Here is a 15,891-nt window from a genome sequence, read left to right as displayed (position 1 = left end):
GGCTACCCCACCAGTGGCGAAACCTGCATGGGGGTGTGTTCTGTGGCCACTATTCTGTCAGGGGCAGGTCCATAGCAGCCCCAGCGCCTGAGTGACGTGACTATGTCAATTTTACGTTCCATAGACACCTTGGTATTCCGGATGACCGACAAAATTGCCACTGTATGGGCCGCCCCCCCCCCCCCCCCGGCTTTGGTCTGCTGCATCCGAAGGGCGACTCCCCAAGTCCCCATGCTCCCCCTCAGGCTCCTACCCACGGTCCTGTTTTTCTCCCTTCGAGCGGCCCATCTTCAGGGTACTGCACTTCCTAACTGTGCACCTTAGACCACTGGCTGGGAACCCCAAGCCCCCTGGGCGCTAACACTATGCATCAAGGCCTTCCACGCAGCACAGTCCATCGAGCTCCTTCACGATCTGGGTAGAGCTGGCCAGGGCCGCCCCACAGCTGACAAGCCACAGCCCCCCCTCACCTACTCCCCCTCTGTCCCCCCCCCCCAAGCAAGCCACAGCCACCTTCTCGACTGTAGCACCCGGGGAGATACCGAAGTGGAGTGTGAAGCGCCCCAGCCACCACTGCAGGGCACAAGCATTCCCCCCCCCCCATTCACTGGCAGCACAGCAAGCAGCAGCAGCTGGACCCCAGTGCACCTGGGCAGGCAGCACCATCCAGTGCTCCTGGGTCACTCCACTGCAGTCCTCTCTGGGCAATAGGGGGCTGTCCCTTCTGTGTCCTGCTATCAGGCCCTTGGTAGGTGGCCACCCGTGGGGATCCAACAGTCTCAAGTCTCCAGCTCGGGCAGCTTGCCCTCTTTCTTGCAGCTGCACCCCCACTGGCCATGGACTCTGCCCGCACACTGCTTCCACTGGCCTCTGGTCACAGGCGGCCATCTCTGCCGTGCTGCAGGCCTCCTGAAATGCTGCTGCTCATCAGCCCGCCTTCATTTGGGCACAGCAGTGCGTCAAGCTGTCTGCGGCACTCCCCGGGCACACATTAAGCTCCCTTCGATAGGGATATAGCTGTGGCGCTCCCCAATGCCGTCTGCGGGCCGACAGCCTTACACCGTAGGCCCAGGCAACTCGCCCTCTCTGGCTCTGACGCACCTCCACCAGCCACAGGTCCCAGTCGCACAAGCATCGCTCAGCCACTGACTGCCGACAGCCTCCAATTTCACCACCACAGGACATCTTCTATGGCCCAGCTTGCCCGCCTGCTGCTATCTTGGCACCACAGACGATGATCGGATCTCGGCTCTCACCTGTAGTGACCGACTGGTCACGGTCTAGTGTTTAGAAAATAATGTGTTTCCACCAGCTACTCCTTGAGGGCTGACTTCCACACTGACTGATATATTTATAAAGCGCACTATTGCAGAGGCGTCTTGGGGCTGAGGTGAGTGAAAACCAGGCATACGCTGACATATCTAGAGCTTGGCGAAGAGCCATGTTTTTATCATTTTCCTGAGAAGAGTCCTGTTGGACTGTAGTTGGATTTGTACAGGGAGGGAGTTTCACAGTTTGGCCGCTTGGTATGAGAAAACCTTTCTTCCCCATCTGGCTCTTCGTATCTTAGGGGTACGTACCAGTCCAGCATTGGTGGACCTGAGACAGCGTGGTGGCACATACCGGGGAAGTAGGAGTTGAATATCCGCAGCTCCTCCTCTATACAAAGCTTTATGCACTAGGCAGAGGGCCTTGAAATCCACTCGCTGCTGAACTGGAAGCCAGTGGAGCTGCTTAATACTAGCGGACGTGGGATGATGTTTGGGTGAATCAAGCAGTACCCGAGCAGCCGCATTCTGAAGTTGATCTGCCCTGTGTCAGCTCCTAAGTATAGAGCTTTGCAGTAATCAACTCTAGAGAGAACTAAGGCTCCGACTACCGTTTTCCTTAGTGAAAATGGGATAAATGGAAGAATTTTACGCAGAACTTTCAGCGTAAAGAAGCAAGCAGAGGAGACTTGATTTATTTGTGGAGCGAGCGTTTGATCTTTATCAATCAGAAAGCCTAGGTTCCTGGCCTTGGGCACGGGGACAGGACACGTCCCATCCTCAGGGGGCCACCATAGTTGGCTCCATACTGAAGGCTTCTGACCAAACTCGACAACCTCAGTTTTTTCAGTGTTAAGCTTAAAAAAAAGGGAATTCATCCATGCCATCACAGCCGTGAGACGATTGCGGAACCGAACAGCCGTCATGTCCACACTTTGCGTAACCGATACCACTAACTGGTAGTCGTCCGCATACGACACTAGCATAAGACCATGATCTTTTATTGGTCTAGCTAGTGGTGTGACATACAAATTAAATATTGTCGGGACAGGGCTGACCCCTGAGGAACTCCACACGGGAGGTAGAACTTTCCTGACTAAAGTCCATCCCAGTGAATTAGTTGTGCCCTAGATGCCAGGAAGGATGTAAGTAAGGTTAGCGCCTTATCCCTGATACCTGCTGCCTTCAACCGCCGCAGCAGTACCGCATGGTTTACGATATCGAATGCTGCGGTCAGGTCAAGCAAGATGAGAGCGGCTCTACCCCCTCCATCCATCACCTTACGGATCTCTTCAGTCGCCATAATCAAGGCTGCCTCAGTGGAATGCCGAGATCTGAAGCCATGCTGGGTGGAATCAAGGATGTTATTGCGGTTCAGATACTCTGTCAATTCCAAATTAATGGCTTTCTCCAGGATTTTAGAGAGTAGCAGGAGACAGGATATTGGGCGATAATGTTTAGCCTCCAAAGGATCAAGTGTGGCTTTTTAGGTCTTGCGCCTAGCGTTGCACTGCGCAACAGTGCTCGCGCAGCGCGAGACATTTAGTAGATGAAAAAAACGGGGATTTGGAGCTGACCTAGGAATGGCACACGCACAAGCGTGTGCCTTTCCTTCTGTTGCACGTTATTGGCCTTTGCGTGCATGCTTTTTTGAAAGCCAGCACGCAATAGGCCAAAGGCGGGCGCATTGCTCCGCCCATGGCCTATTGGTGTCTATTACGCGCTTGGTGCGCGTAATAGACACCAATAGGCCATGTGGTTTCAATTACCGTGCCCAGACACGGGCGCAATAATTAAAAGCACATGGATCGCAGTGGCGCACGCGCACGCATCACTCGTTGTTTAATGAAAGTCGGCATTGTTATGTATCTAGTGCCACAGGATGTATCTGCACAGACCTCCGCCAGAGCAAAAGGTGTACTGGCAGTGATTTATGCGTGTGGCGTATTTAGAGCACCCACCTTGTAAGCAGAGCAGTATGGCGTGCGGATGCAGAAACAGGCGCGCTCAAGTGCAGAGGCCTGGCAGGTGCGCCGGGTACAGTCACCATAAGCAAGCATTGGCTAAGCTAATAAATATCGTCCTTGGGATCTCTTGGCTTTGCCTATGAGATATAGTGACGCTGTTTTTAGCGATCCTGTACAGCATCAGTCAAAAGGAAAAAAATACTAGGCATGATGAGGCGGCTGCGTCATTTCGTAGGCATGAGCATGCGTCATGACTAAGAAGAGGAGCGCGAGCCAACAAATTGTCAGGAAGAGCCAAGTCAGAGCCGAGCCAAGGGTCTGGATCAGATATTCGAGCCCATCTAGCAGTCGAACCCTGAAAACGTTGCGATGTAAATCATACATCCAACCTCATGTAAATTATGATAAAGACGCTTCAAAATTCAAAAAACATATTTCTTTAACACAAAGCAGGTTTGACATGAATACCACATTATACCGTCGCACTGAGAAGTACCTATTTAAGTGATATTTTCTAAACTTAAACCATTAGTGAACTACACAGCAAAACAGTTGTCATATAAAACCTGAACACAACCCAGATTATTACAGAGCAACATCATTACGCATCAAATCAAACACAATAGGTTTTGTACAAATGATTTTCTGATTGCACATATTTGAAAGTCCTTTCACATGCGATAATGAAGGAAAAAGCGTTTTAGTGAAATAAAATATTTGCCTAAGATCACACAATTTAGGAAGTGAAGCAGCGATTTATCCACATTTTGTTGTTTCACTTTGCACCAAACAGCCAGTAAATGGTTATCTGTTTGTCTTCCTTTGTGCTAAAGCCAAGTTTTTACCTCTGTTTATTTTTCTACAGTTTCTATTTAGAGAGAACTCAACCACAGGAATTGGAGTGCTTTCCATTAGCACCACTTACATTACACAAGGCCACCAGTCATTGTTTATAGGTTTAGGGTGGTTGTGATTTGCCCAGAATCACATGATGCTGAGCCGATGCCCAGACTCAAACCTGGCTGCCCAGTTCCGAAGTCCGCAGGTCTGGCTGCAACGCAACATCAAGGCACAGGGACAGCAGTAAGCGCAAGGCACATGTAAGCTCGGCTTGTCATTGGTTCAAAGTTCCAATATGACCTCGAGCTGAACCACAACAGTCTTTGGGCTCATGCCTGGCTCTAACTTTCAGTGGCTTGCTCACCTCGAATCATGAAGTTTGCGTTTATTCATCAGGCAAGCGCACTCATGCGCCATGACGTAAGGCACGTCTGTGTCATGATGCAAGCTCACACGTGTTACCACAAATGCGTGTGCCTGCGAAATCATGCATGCCCTATTTTATTTTTATTTACCAATCTGTGGGGGAGCGGGTGGGGGAGTGCAAGTTGGGTAGGGATGAAATAAAAATAAGGCTTGATGGGGAAGGGCAAAAGCATAACATGCGGGAGAGAGTAACATGGAGGTGGGCGGAGAAGCAGACGAGGGAGAAGGCAACATTGGGACGAGCGGAGAAGCACACGAGGGAGAGAGCAATACAGAGTCGGGGGTCGGAGGAGTAAGGTTGTTTGGTGGGGGAGAACCACACATGTGAACGAGGAATAGACAGAGGAAAGAGATACAAAGAGCACGGAAGAGCAAGACAAAAGAGAGAGAGCTGGAAGCACATGCACTCTTGTGGAGTGCCTAACTAAAAAGACCAAAAGTAGTCATGGAAGGACAAGTCATTAAATCAAACGGGTTGTAAATAGGCTGCAATCTAGGGGAGGGACAAGAAGAAGAAGGCAAATCAACACAAATCAACAAGAAAGAAGGAACCACATGTGGGTGACAATAAAGCCTACCAATGGTATACAACGGGCGGGTTATAAGCCCACTAAAGGTTCTTGGTAAGCCCCACTATTGGTAGACAAGACCCAACACAAGAGTATCAAAGGCAGGGTGGTAGTGAGGTTGTGATGTGAGCTTTTGGATCCACAAACTTACTTTGTCTCCTGCCCTGTGCCTCAAATTGCAAATACTTTAAAACCAGAGAGTAACTCTAGCACTATAAAACACAAAGTGACTTACAGGAACGGAAGGCTGAGTGAAAACTGGACGGCCCGCGCTGTATGGACCAAAGAAAATAAACCCTAGCTGGGTTTCTCTTTTCGTAGCTACTCAAAGGTCCTGTTATTAATAGTAACACTGGGAAGATAAAATCAGGTCACAAGTGAACAATTGTCATCACGGAGCACTTTGTGATCTCAACGGGTGAATGAAGCACTATGTAACTTCAACACAATACGTACCTCTTTCCTGATCCTCTTTTATGCACTGTCACCACAGAGACCTATCCTACCCCTATTGCACAAGTGGTCAGCCTGTTGTGATTGGAAAGGATGTCAATGTTATCAAGGCAAGCAATAGCTGTAACAAGATACGTTTCAGAATAATTACTAATTACATTTGTATGGAATAGCGGTGCTGTGGTTTCCATGTCATTTTACTTGCTGTTTTTCTCTTTTTTCTACCTGGATTAACCCCAACGTGCTTCGCATAAGGAAGTCCCGCCATTCACAGATCTGATAAATTTGTCTTGTCTCGCACCCCTTGCATGGGCTTGGGGTTTCCATCGGGCCTCCCACAACAAAAGCTTAACAACACTGCAAAGCGCTTACATTGTACGCTTACTTTGTCTGTCGTAGTGTTCCCTCACGTCTATAGTGTTAGCACTCTTCCATCCCAAAGCGCTTTAATGGAGTCTGAGATCACTGTATGCCACTATACGGCCCCTAAATAGATAGCAGTGATTTAACCGAGAGCGCTGGTTACATGCACCCCACCTGTAACTGGGTAATTTTGCACTGATGACTGGACACTTTTGGACTGGAATTTGCTTGTCTTAGCAGTGCAAACCATGATTTCCATCAGTGCAAATGTTCTTTGTTAGATCTGGGGGTCGCTAGTTGGCTGAGGTAGGTACCTTAGGCCAAATAGGGACCCTTGCTTCCACGTCAGGGAAAGGAAGGACACACCTAGCCCCTGTTTTTCAGTTTCCGCGTTTAGGGGATTCCATTGTTTGTGCCTCCTGCACTGTGGGATGCACACATACCCATTTGAATATTTGCATGCAGTTGGGAGTAGCTGTGGGAACACCTTGAAATATACACTGGGAGAGGTTGGCGCAAGATGAAGTAATGGGAGGGAGGGAGGGATGGGATGGTTGTAATACTGTGCCATACACTTATTGTTGATGATAATGCATGTACACCGTACGATGACCTCAATGTATCACAACATTGTGTATGACTGTAATATGTGGCGATTGCCGGGTTGAAAATTGAAATTTAATAAAATCTGTTTTTAAAAAAAAGAGAAAGGAAGGACACCTTCTCAAATAGCTCCGGCTCACCCCCTTAGTAGCTTGGCACGAGCAGCCAGGCTGATCTTCAAGGCACGTGTGTAAAGTATTTGCAACCCTGCTCTCAGTAAGCCAATGATGACACCACAAATGGACTCCACACGAGTTTCATAAAAACGAGTATACATTTATCTAAAAAGATATACGATAAGACCACACAATATGAATCCAACATATGCGTATTTGTAATATTCCTCCTGGCCGGTTGTTAGGCCAGCCAGACCGAGTAAGTTCTGGCGATACTAATGAGCAATTCTAAATGATCTACTGCAGTCCTAGTGCAATGCTATGCAGTTCATAATGCTAGAATCAGGCACTTTGCACTGTAGAAATAATGCAGTTCGTTATGCTAGAATCAAGCACTTTGCAATGCGAAAATAATGCATTTCGTTATGCAACAATCAAGCAGTTCGTAATGCCAAACTAATACAATGTGTAACGAAACAATCCGGTAGTTCGTAATGCAACCTAACGCAATGCGTAATGCAATAATCAGGTACTTCGTAGTGCAGAAAGAATGCAATGCGTAATGCAACAATCAGGTAGTTCATAGTGCAGAAATAATGCAATGCGTAATACGACAATCAGGTAGTTCGTAATGCAGAAATAATACACTCCAGCACTGATCACTGTGCCTTAGGCGGTCTCTCCGCCACTCGTACTGACTCGCGGTCAGCTTCGGTCAACAGATAACCCCACGCAGGTATGATGTAAACCAAAGTGCAGCTCCGCACTCCAGCCCCGGTACTACCACTCCTCGGCAAGTACGGGCTGTGATACGAGCCAAAGCAGAGGCGCGCGCTGCAGGAATGGGAGAGGCCGAGAACGTGTCTCTCCGAGCCCGCACCCCGCCCCAGGCGGCGACACACGTTACCTCGGGGGTGCGACCTCACTCTCCTCTCCCCGGGACTTGGACCGCCGATTCAATCTTTGTGGATTGCGGGTAGTGGAACTCGGGCCCTCCCTTGACTGGGTTGGTTCGAGGTCCCGCTCTGGCAATGGCGGGCTTGGGCCGGCGGCTCAGCTCCTCTGGGGCTGTCGGTATGGGCCGCTGGTGCTACGCAGATCTCAGGCTGTGACAGGGCACACGCACACAGCGTCGCTGAGACTCACTTGAGCTTCAGTTGTCCACGATCACAGGGCACTCCTCACGAAGGTCTCAGGCTGCACGAAGCACACGCACACAGCGTTGCTGAGACTCACTTGGACTCCGGGTGTGCACGATAACAGGGCAATCCTCACGTAGATCTCAGGCTGCACAAAGCACACGCACAAGGCGTCGCGGAGACTCACTTGGGCTCCGCTGCACACGATCACAGTACAATCCTCACAAAGAGCTCAGGCTGCAAAAAGCACACGCACACAGTGTCGCTGAGACTCTCTTGGACTCCAGGTACCCAAGATCACAGAGCAGTTCTTACGAGGGTCTCAGGCTGCAAAAAGCACACGCACACAGCGTCGCTGAGACTCTCCTGGAAACTTTTGTGTTCCTGAGTTTCCGTAACAGGGAGCCAGCTCGCCTTGGGCCTTTGGGGATAAGTTACTTCCAGACACAGCAAAGTCCTCTCAAGCAGGGGGACACAGCACACAGCAAAGTCCCTTTAGCCTCTCCTTGGTTATAGCAGCAAACTGCAGGCTAACCCAGAACATACAGCAGGGTTCAGTCCTTTCCTTCAGTCTCTTCAGCTGTTTCTTCCTTGGCAGAGGTTCCTCTTGAACACGAAGTAGGTTCTATCCTTTTCAGTCTTGATCAATCCATTTCTCCAAAGTTAAGGGGCTTCAGCTCTCATAGTTATACCCCTAAATGTCTTTGAAGTCTTTGTGTTCAGGGGGGCACTGACCCCTGTTCAAACCAGTTATGGGTGCCTTCCTGCCAGTGACACCTTCTACCTTTGATTAGTGGGGGTCTGGATTCTCAATCACTCAGCAGGAGATGGGACCATTGTTTTATTGCAGCAACCCAGGCCTCTTCACCTCTAGGGGCTACTCCTTCCCCCCTACACTCCAGATGCAGGTCAGCCTGTTGCTGTATCCCCATCTCCCCTGGGTCAAGACTTTTCTCAGATCCTATCAATCAATCAATCAAAAATTCTTTATTTCGGCCAATTTGGCCATAAAAGAGTACACTTTCAAATCCAGACGGTCAATCCAAAACCAGGCATAGACACACAGAAATTTTAGAGCCCAAAAACCCAGCCACTAATAAAAGAGTGGCTTCTAAACACACAATGCAAAAACCACCCTCATAAAAAGATGTGTTATTACATTGTGAGTTCAGGCACACTAAACTTCACCTCTCGATCTTAAGCCTTTGGGAAGATAGGCTGGAAAGCATATTACACAGCCTCCCCATTTTATCTTCTGGGCAAGAAGGCTTTTCAACAGTGAAAAACGAAATGGTGATTATTTCACTGTCAGGACATGGTACACACCTTAGTACATGTCCTACCTTTCACATGCACTGCACCCTGCCCAGGGGGTACTCAACTCTCGCAAATGCGAGACCTATTGCATTGCAAATGCTAGTTTCAAAATGGGTCTAATGCAGGCCTTTTTCCAAAGAAGTGGAAAAACCCCTTAGCTCATAATCTCATTTAAAAGGGGGGTCAGGGACGCGCTGACCTCCTTGTTAGCCAGATGCAGTATGTAAGGGGGACAAGGGTCTAGGGGGGAACCAGACTTAGGTGTAGAACAAGTTGCAGACCTGCTGCTACAAACTAACACTGAAAACCGTGACAAGCTACATTGAGTTGCGATATCCTCCAGCACCTCTTCGCAGTTCCCCCCAGGGGCATCTGTTGTGTTCAGGAGTTCGTTGTAGACTGAACTTTGTTTTGAAAAAAAGAAGCAGTTTTGTCTACAAAGTTTTGATCAGGCGCGAATAGAGTGTCTCGCGGGCACTTTGACAAGGCTGTCACAGTTTTAAATAGTTCCTTGGAGGACGTTTTGGCTTCCTGAAATTTAGTGGTAAAATTTACTGTTTTAGCCTGTTTTATAGCAGTCTTATATTCCTCTAAGGCTGTGTTATAATCCTTTCTATGTTCCATACTATAATCCGATCTCCAGATAAGTTCCTTATGTCTGCAATTGACTTTGATTTGTCTAAGCTCAGCCGAGTACCAAAGTGACGTGGCTTGTCTTCTCCTAGGGTGCTTAGTGACTTCTGGTGCAAGCCTGTTCACTGCTACACTTAGCCATTCTTCGAAATTCTTAGCTGCATCATTGGAGTCTGCCATAGCTGGGGGGTTCCTCGCCAGAGCTGTTATCAGATCGTTTTTTTGGATTAGTTTCCAAGGACGTGATTTGACCAAGGAAGGTCTATTCCTGCAACAGCTACTAGTTGTTGGGATCTCAACATTGAAGTAGACTGCAGAGTGATCTGACCAGGGTACTGGTCGCACACTCAACACTTTGATGAGTTGATTTGGTAAAAATGCCATCCAGCGTGTGGCCCACTAGGTGCATTGGCTCAGATACGATCTGACTCAACCCATAGCCTTCAAGATTTTCTATCAGGCGGGAGGTATCGGAGTCATTATTTGCTTCTAAGTGAAAGTTAAAATCACACAGAACCGTGAAGGTGGAAGTATTTAAGTACAATTCCAGAAAGGTCTGCAGTAAAAGAGGGTCTCGTCCCTGGAGGCCTATAGATAAGTAGCCCCGGGAAGAGTTCAAGATTGTTATTTTTGACACTGAATGTCATCGCCTCAGCTTCCAACGTTGGTGCTGGCACTATCCTAACCATGTGGTGGGATCAATAGATCATAGCTATACCTCCCCCTTTTGTCCCTACCCTGTCTACATGGGCTACAAGGTAGCCTGTTCCTTGGGTTAATTCATATAATTGAGAGCCCCAGATATATTGGGAAACATTATTATCCAAGTTTGTAAGAGGTGTGACACTCCCCCCTCCCATAGTATTACATCTATGTTTTATAGGTAGATGCAAGGCCGTCAGGTCACAAGAAGTGCATCATCTAGGACTCACCCTACACCCATCCAGCACAGGTGTCACCGGTCAGGTGACCATGCTAATAAAAGTGACTGGGTGTATGTACCCTGGGCCAGTTCTAGACCATACCACTATGTATCTGTGTCGGTATTAGCTGTGCATGAGGGCCTAGGGCCCTACCGCTTACATCCCCGGCCCTAGATAGGATTCCCAGACAGGGAAGACAGTGCCACAAATTGCTCTTGTTTTTCAATGCCTGCCGTCAAGTTTGAGGCCCCCAGCCAACCCCTGTCATCAAGGATAAATGTCTCTTTGGCCTGCCGCCTCCGGAGCTCCACAGAGACTCGACCGGCTCCATGCGGCTTCAAGCCACACCCCCCACCAGTGGCAGTTGTGTTGTACACCAATACTAGATAACTGTTTTTGCCACATGGGCTCATGTCTGTCCATTCACAAAGCTTGGAACTGAGACTTGCCTCCTGTACACTAAGTGCAAACACATAGATCATATGCACAGTGCTGCCAGCATTGCCCATCTTAATAGTGATAATAACATTAATGGTTCTGGAAGACTTCATATCAAGAACACATTCTGAGATTTTAATTGTGTTTTTCCTGTCTTACAGACTTTTGCACTACTTTCGTGGACGACACCACTTGGAAGAAATCATGTATAATGAAAACATGCGCCGCTCCCAACTTCTCATGCTCTTCGACAAGTTCCGCAGTGTGCTCGTAGTGACGAACCACGAGGATCCCGTTATTTCTGTATTTCAGTCTTTGTTTAAGTGACTTTTGTACATATGTTTGACAGCATAAAATTATCCAATTTTAGCTGTTATCCAAAAACGTGGCATATATTTTATGTTGTATATATTTTAATTTATATCAATGATTTATTGTTGTGAATTATTTTATGACTCAGCAGATCGTGTCTCATGCCCCTCAAAAAATATTTTTCTGTAATTTAAACACTTCATATTCGGAGGAAAAAGGAAATCATGTTTTATAAATTCAAGATGCATCTAACTCGAAGAGTCCTTCGTCCATTTGTAGAAAGAAAAAATACAACAATAAAAATATAAAAGATGTTCAATTGCTTTGAAAAACATGAGTAGTGTTTTGCTTTACTAACTTATTTTTGTTAAAATATGTATGTAGCACTATGGTGATGATGAATAAATCGATCTGATATTAGGTGTGTAAACTTCTATGAGATCGGAAAAAGAAAGTAAACAAGCATTTGCAATGCAATAGGTCTCGCAGTTACACGAGTTAAAGCTATTGGCATTGTAAATGACAATGCCAATAGGCATTGTTATTTGCAATGTCAATAGTTCAAACTCGCGTAAATGCGAGACCTAACGCATTGCAAATGCTTGTTTCAATTCACCGTCCATGTGCCTCACTGCCAGAAAGCGGTTATATAATATGACACTGAGTGGCTTGATTTAAGGTTATTGGACGAGGACGGAAAAGAGCTCCACAAAAGGCTGACACACCCTCAATTTATTAGCCACAAGCCTGATTAGCTCAGTGAGCTGGAATGGGAAACACTTAGTGAAATTATCCATATTGATGTCCATTTTCATTGTATCAGAGATGATAAACGGAGGCCTCGCAGATGCGGCCGGCCGTCTTGAAGGATGCTGCCGGCGAGCTGACCTGGGAGGCCCCGCGCGGAGGTGATTGCAATAACCCGGCGCTTTACACATCGTCTGGCCCGAGACTGGGCTGTCGCAGGACCACCAGACGCTGCTGCGGGCGCTGCAGATGGCACCGGCTGACACACTTGGGGCACATTACACAAGCATCTGCACAGCACATGATGCCGGGCTGTTTCATGATAACTGGGGCTCCACAGAGCATGTAAACGAGCCGGCTGTCAAAGGCAGATATATGGGAAGTCTAGTGAAGCCCACACGGCACGGGAAAAGGAAATGGGAGGAGAAGCTCGCGCAGGCTGGAACATTTCAAAGAAGCCCAAGAAAAAACACGCTGCCATAATACTCCCATTTCCTTATCAAAATCTCCTTGTTAGAATGTGTTCCCTTTAAAAGCACGCACTGCAAACACATTTCCATAACAAGTCACGAAAGTGAAAGTAAAAGTGATCGGGCGGAAGCAGAGGAGAATGCAACTTAATGACCCGTGACGGAGGAGACAGATGGTGGCTGTGTCTGCGAAAGTGCTTTCAGGCCTCCAAATGGTGCGCGCGCCCGGCGGACGCACATGCACTGTATTTGGAGGCCTGAAAAGCCACTGTTTGCACTTCCAAAACTCGCTTACTATAAGTCTCGCCAGAGCAGCGCTAAAGCGCTGTCTCAGGCGAGACCTAAAAAGGTCAGCAGGCTACGCCATTTTTTTTTTTTTAGCAATAGTCTACACCTTTCAAACCTGTTGACCGAGGTGTTGGGGAAACTGTCCCCACTACTGAATGTAATTTGCCACATTGTCACACTGGGAATATTAAAAGTGCTTTCTTGTCTTGCCTTTTCCTCAAGCCTCACATACGAGATTGTATTCTTTACTATTGGCTCTAAAGGCATGCATCCTAACTAATAAGCAAATGGCGATTATAAATCCTGTATAGCAGACTATAGATTGAAATATGCAAACATGCAAAGCATTTTATGCATACCCCACTCTCTTGTAGATAATGCAATTGACTTTGATTTGAAGATCTAGAACAAAAGGAAAAAAATGATTAAATTAATTTTGTATTTTGAAATAGTCTGTTTTTTCTTCCTTGGCTGTTTCCTCCTATGTGTTAATGAACAAAAGAATGAAATGAAAGTGTTGTAAAAGTTTTCACATTTTATTGTGGACAATATTCTTTATCCAGTACTTGTATTCCGAAGAATATACTTTCTACGTTGAGATAGTGGTCTTCATCTAAGTGTCACCCAAACCACTCCGGCAGATTGATGATCCCATATGTTGCTGCTCCTGGCGCCCCACACCCCCCTCACCGTCACTCCCTTAGGCCTCCAGGAGCTGCGCCCGCTTCGTCAGCAGGTCCCACATCTGCTTCTGAAGGTAAGATGCCTGGGAATGGAGGTCTGCCAGGGAGCGTGAGACCCTTTCCAACAGTGTCTGGGGGTCCTGAGGAAGAAAGTTTCGATCGCTGCCGGGATCGCTTCCAACATGTCTCATCCTGGGTGGATCCCATGAGCCTCCAGGCTTCTCTCGGGGGATTCCACAGGCGCGGGCGGCTTCTTGCGCCCGATTGTGCCTGGCAGGGAGGTGGAGTCCCGTCGCCTGGGCCTGCCTGGCCTCCCACTGCTGGCAGAAGAAGGGGGCAGCATGAGCAGTCCGGGAGGTGGAGAGATTCAAATGTGACGTGTACTGTTACTGACCGTCCTCGGGGGTGAGGGGGCGCTTACCTCGTCGCCGTGTTGTGACAGCAAGTTGTCCTTACCTTGCCGCTTTAGAGACAACTTGCTGTGCTCGCTCACGCTCCAGCGCGTGTGTGATGTTTTCCATCAAATGGAGTTCGATATTCTGCTGTCCCCAGTGTTCTGCTTAAACTGCTCTGTTCGGCAGTTACTCCGACGATAGAAGAGCTGTTGTGGGTTTCTTTTGCTCCGGCTCAATAAACTTCAATAAACTACGAATTAAAAAACACCTGCCTTTAGAATTTCTTCCATACAGCACGCCTCCCGCGGGGCAGTACATGCAGCCCTCAGATGATGCAAAGCACAAGGCCAGGGAGTCGTGGACAGCAGCTGGCGTGCACCACCGCAGGCCCCAGGGGGTCTAGGAGTCTACTCCTCCACAGGGAAGTGTACCACGGGGGGCCCCCAGCAGCCACTGCTGAAGATGACGCAGGGAGGGAGCAAGTGGGAGGGGCCCCCCCCCACATGGACCCCCCCCCCCCCCCTCCATTAGGCTCCATTATGAGGCACAACGCCCATCCCAGAGACTCCAGCGAGACCCCAAGCAAAGGCAAGGCAGTTCACCCAGGGACCTGGGCTCATCTTTCACCCGGGTCCTGCAATCCTGTGGCACTCCCCAGGCAGGTCGCGACGGCCCCGGCAGATCAAAGTCGCGGCCCAGGCCACTTAGGATGGTAGTGCTGAAGTCAGCAAACACAAGGAGATGATGGGCGGAGCTCTGAAACTTTTCAGACACTCACCCCCAGTCACAGATCTGGTTTGAATCCATCATTTGTACCGGAAACAAGCATCCTGGGACTGGTTTTGGGGTAATACCCCTCATCAGCCAGGCTAACTTGAATCCAGTGGCAAAGTGAGCAAGGGACCCACGTACTGAAGTCAGGCCAACGCTCGCACCCAAGATGCCGCGTACACCTCGCACCCCCTACCCCAACACCCCTACCCCCCCCCAGCAGGCGTCTCAGGGATCCCCCTCACTCACCTCTTGGAGGCTAGGACATCTTAAGGACTTTCAGGGCCCTGGGCCAAACTTATTTTGGGGGCCCCTGTTCGAAACAGCTTTGAATTTATGATCCAGTTTCAGGTCTTTCTTGCTGTCCTTGGCCAGGTCACTGACAGTGCACAGGCGCACTCATCCAAATTCTAAATGCTTTTGCAGCTAATATTCAGGGATAATGATGTATATTTTCAATATTTTAACACAGCAGTAGCTCACTAATATTACTACTAATAATCTATTTGACACCCTCCCATTTCGCATATTTGATGTCCTTTTATGATCTAAGACAAACTTTTTTTATGAATGTTACATGAAACATAAACACATTTCTCTGCAAAATGTTTGTAACAGACTCCCACACATAACCCACATTAAAAATAGATTAAAGGAAAACGGTATTTAAAGCAAACTGTTTAAGAATTTTTAAAGGTCCTCGGGGCAAAACTCTCTGTAGAACAGAGGTGGCTCTATAAGGGGCCCCTTTGAAAGGCTGGGGCCCGAGGCCAGAGCCCAATTTGCCCATGCCTTAAGACGTCTCTGCTCGGAGGGGGTCCCAGCGTCGGGGGCGGGCAGGGCTCCACCGAAAAATGGTCCTTGCTCCACTCGCAGCATGCCCGAGACAGCCTGCCTGATGAGGTGTTTGTCTGCTGGTCGAACCGGACACCCAGGGCCCACGGGACCCACAGCAGGAAATCCAGGGGGGCTGGGATCGCCTTAGCTCAGCAGATTGTGGTGGATTGCAGGGCTTGGAGCTCCGTTCTCAGGGGGTGGCCATGATGCACGCTCGGGTCACATCCTCTGTAAGGACACTGACAATTAATTTAAAAGCGTGAGACTCAAAATTTAAATATCTGAAAGAAACACATTAGTTATAGATTCCTTACCTTCGAATTACCCCCAGGC

The 15,891-nt window shown here is 48.3% G+C and overlaps 1 protein-coding gene across 4 annotated transcripts in view; it reads left to right on the top strand.

The window, feature by feature from the left end:
* Window positions 1-11,699, top strand: part of NPRL3 (NPR3 like, GATOR1 complex subunit) — a 360,149-nt gene extending 348,450 nt beyond the window's left edge. For all 4 annotated transcript variants that reach the window (XM_085628418.1, XM_085628421.1, XM_085628419.1 and 1 more), the window contains one exon: window positions 11,217-11,699. In XM_085628418.1, the coding sequence (XP_085484544.1) occupies window positions 11,217-11,382 (166 nt within the window). In that variant the 3' untranslated portion in view covers window positions 11,383-11,699. The remainder of the gene's footprint in view (window positions 1-11,216) is intronic.
* The last annotated feature ends 4,192 nt before the right edge of the window (window positions 11,700-15,891 follow it).

The sequence above is a fragment of the Triturus cristatus genome, chromosome 10, assembly GCF_964204655.1.
Source record: "Triturus cristatus chromosome 10, aTriCri1.1, whole genome shotgun sequence".
NCBI classification, from domain to species: Eukaryota; Metazoa; Chordata; class Amphibia; order Caudata; family Salamandridae; genus Triturus; species Triturus cristatus.
This window is presented reverse-complemented; position numbering and strand designations above follow the sequence as displayed.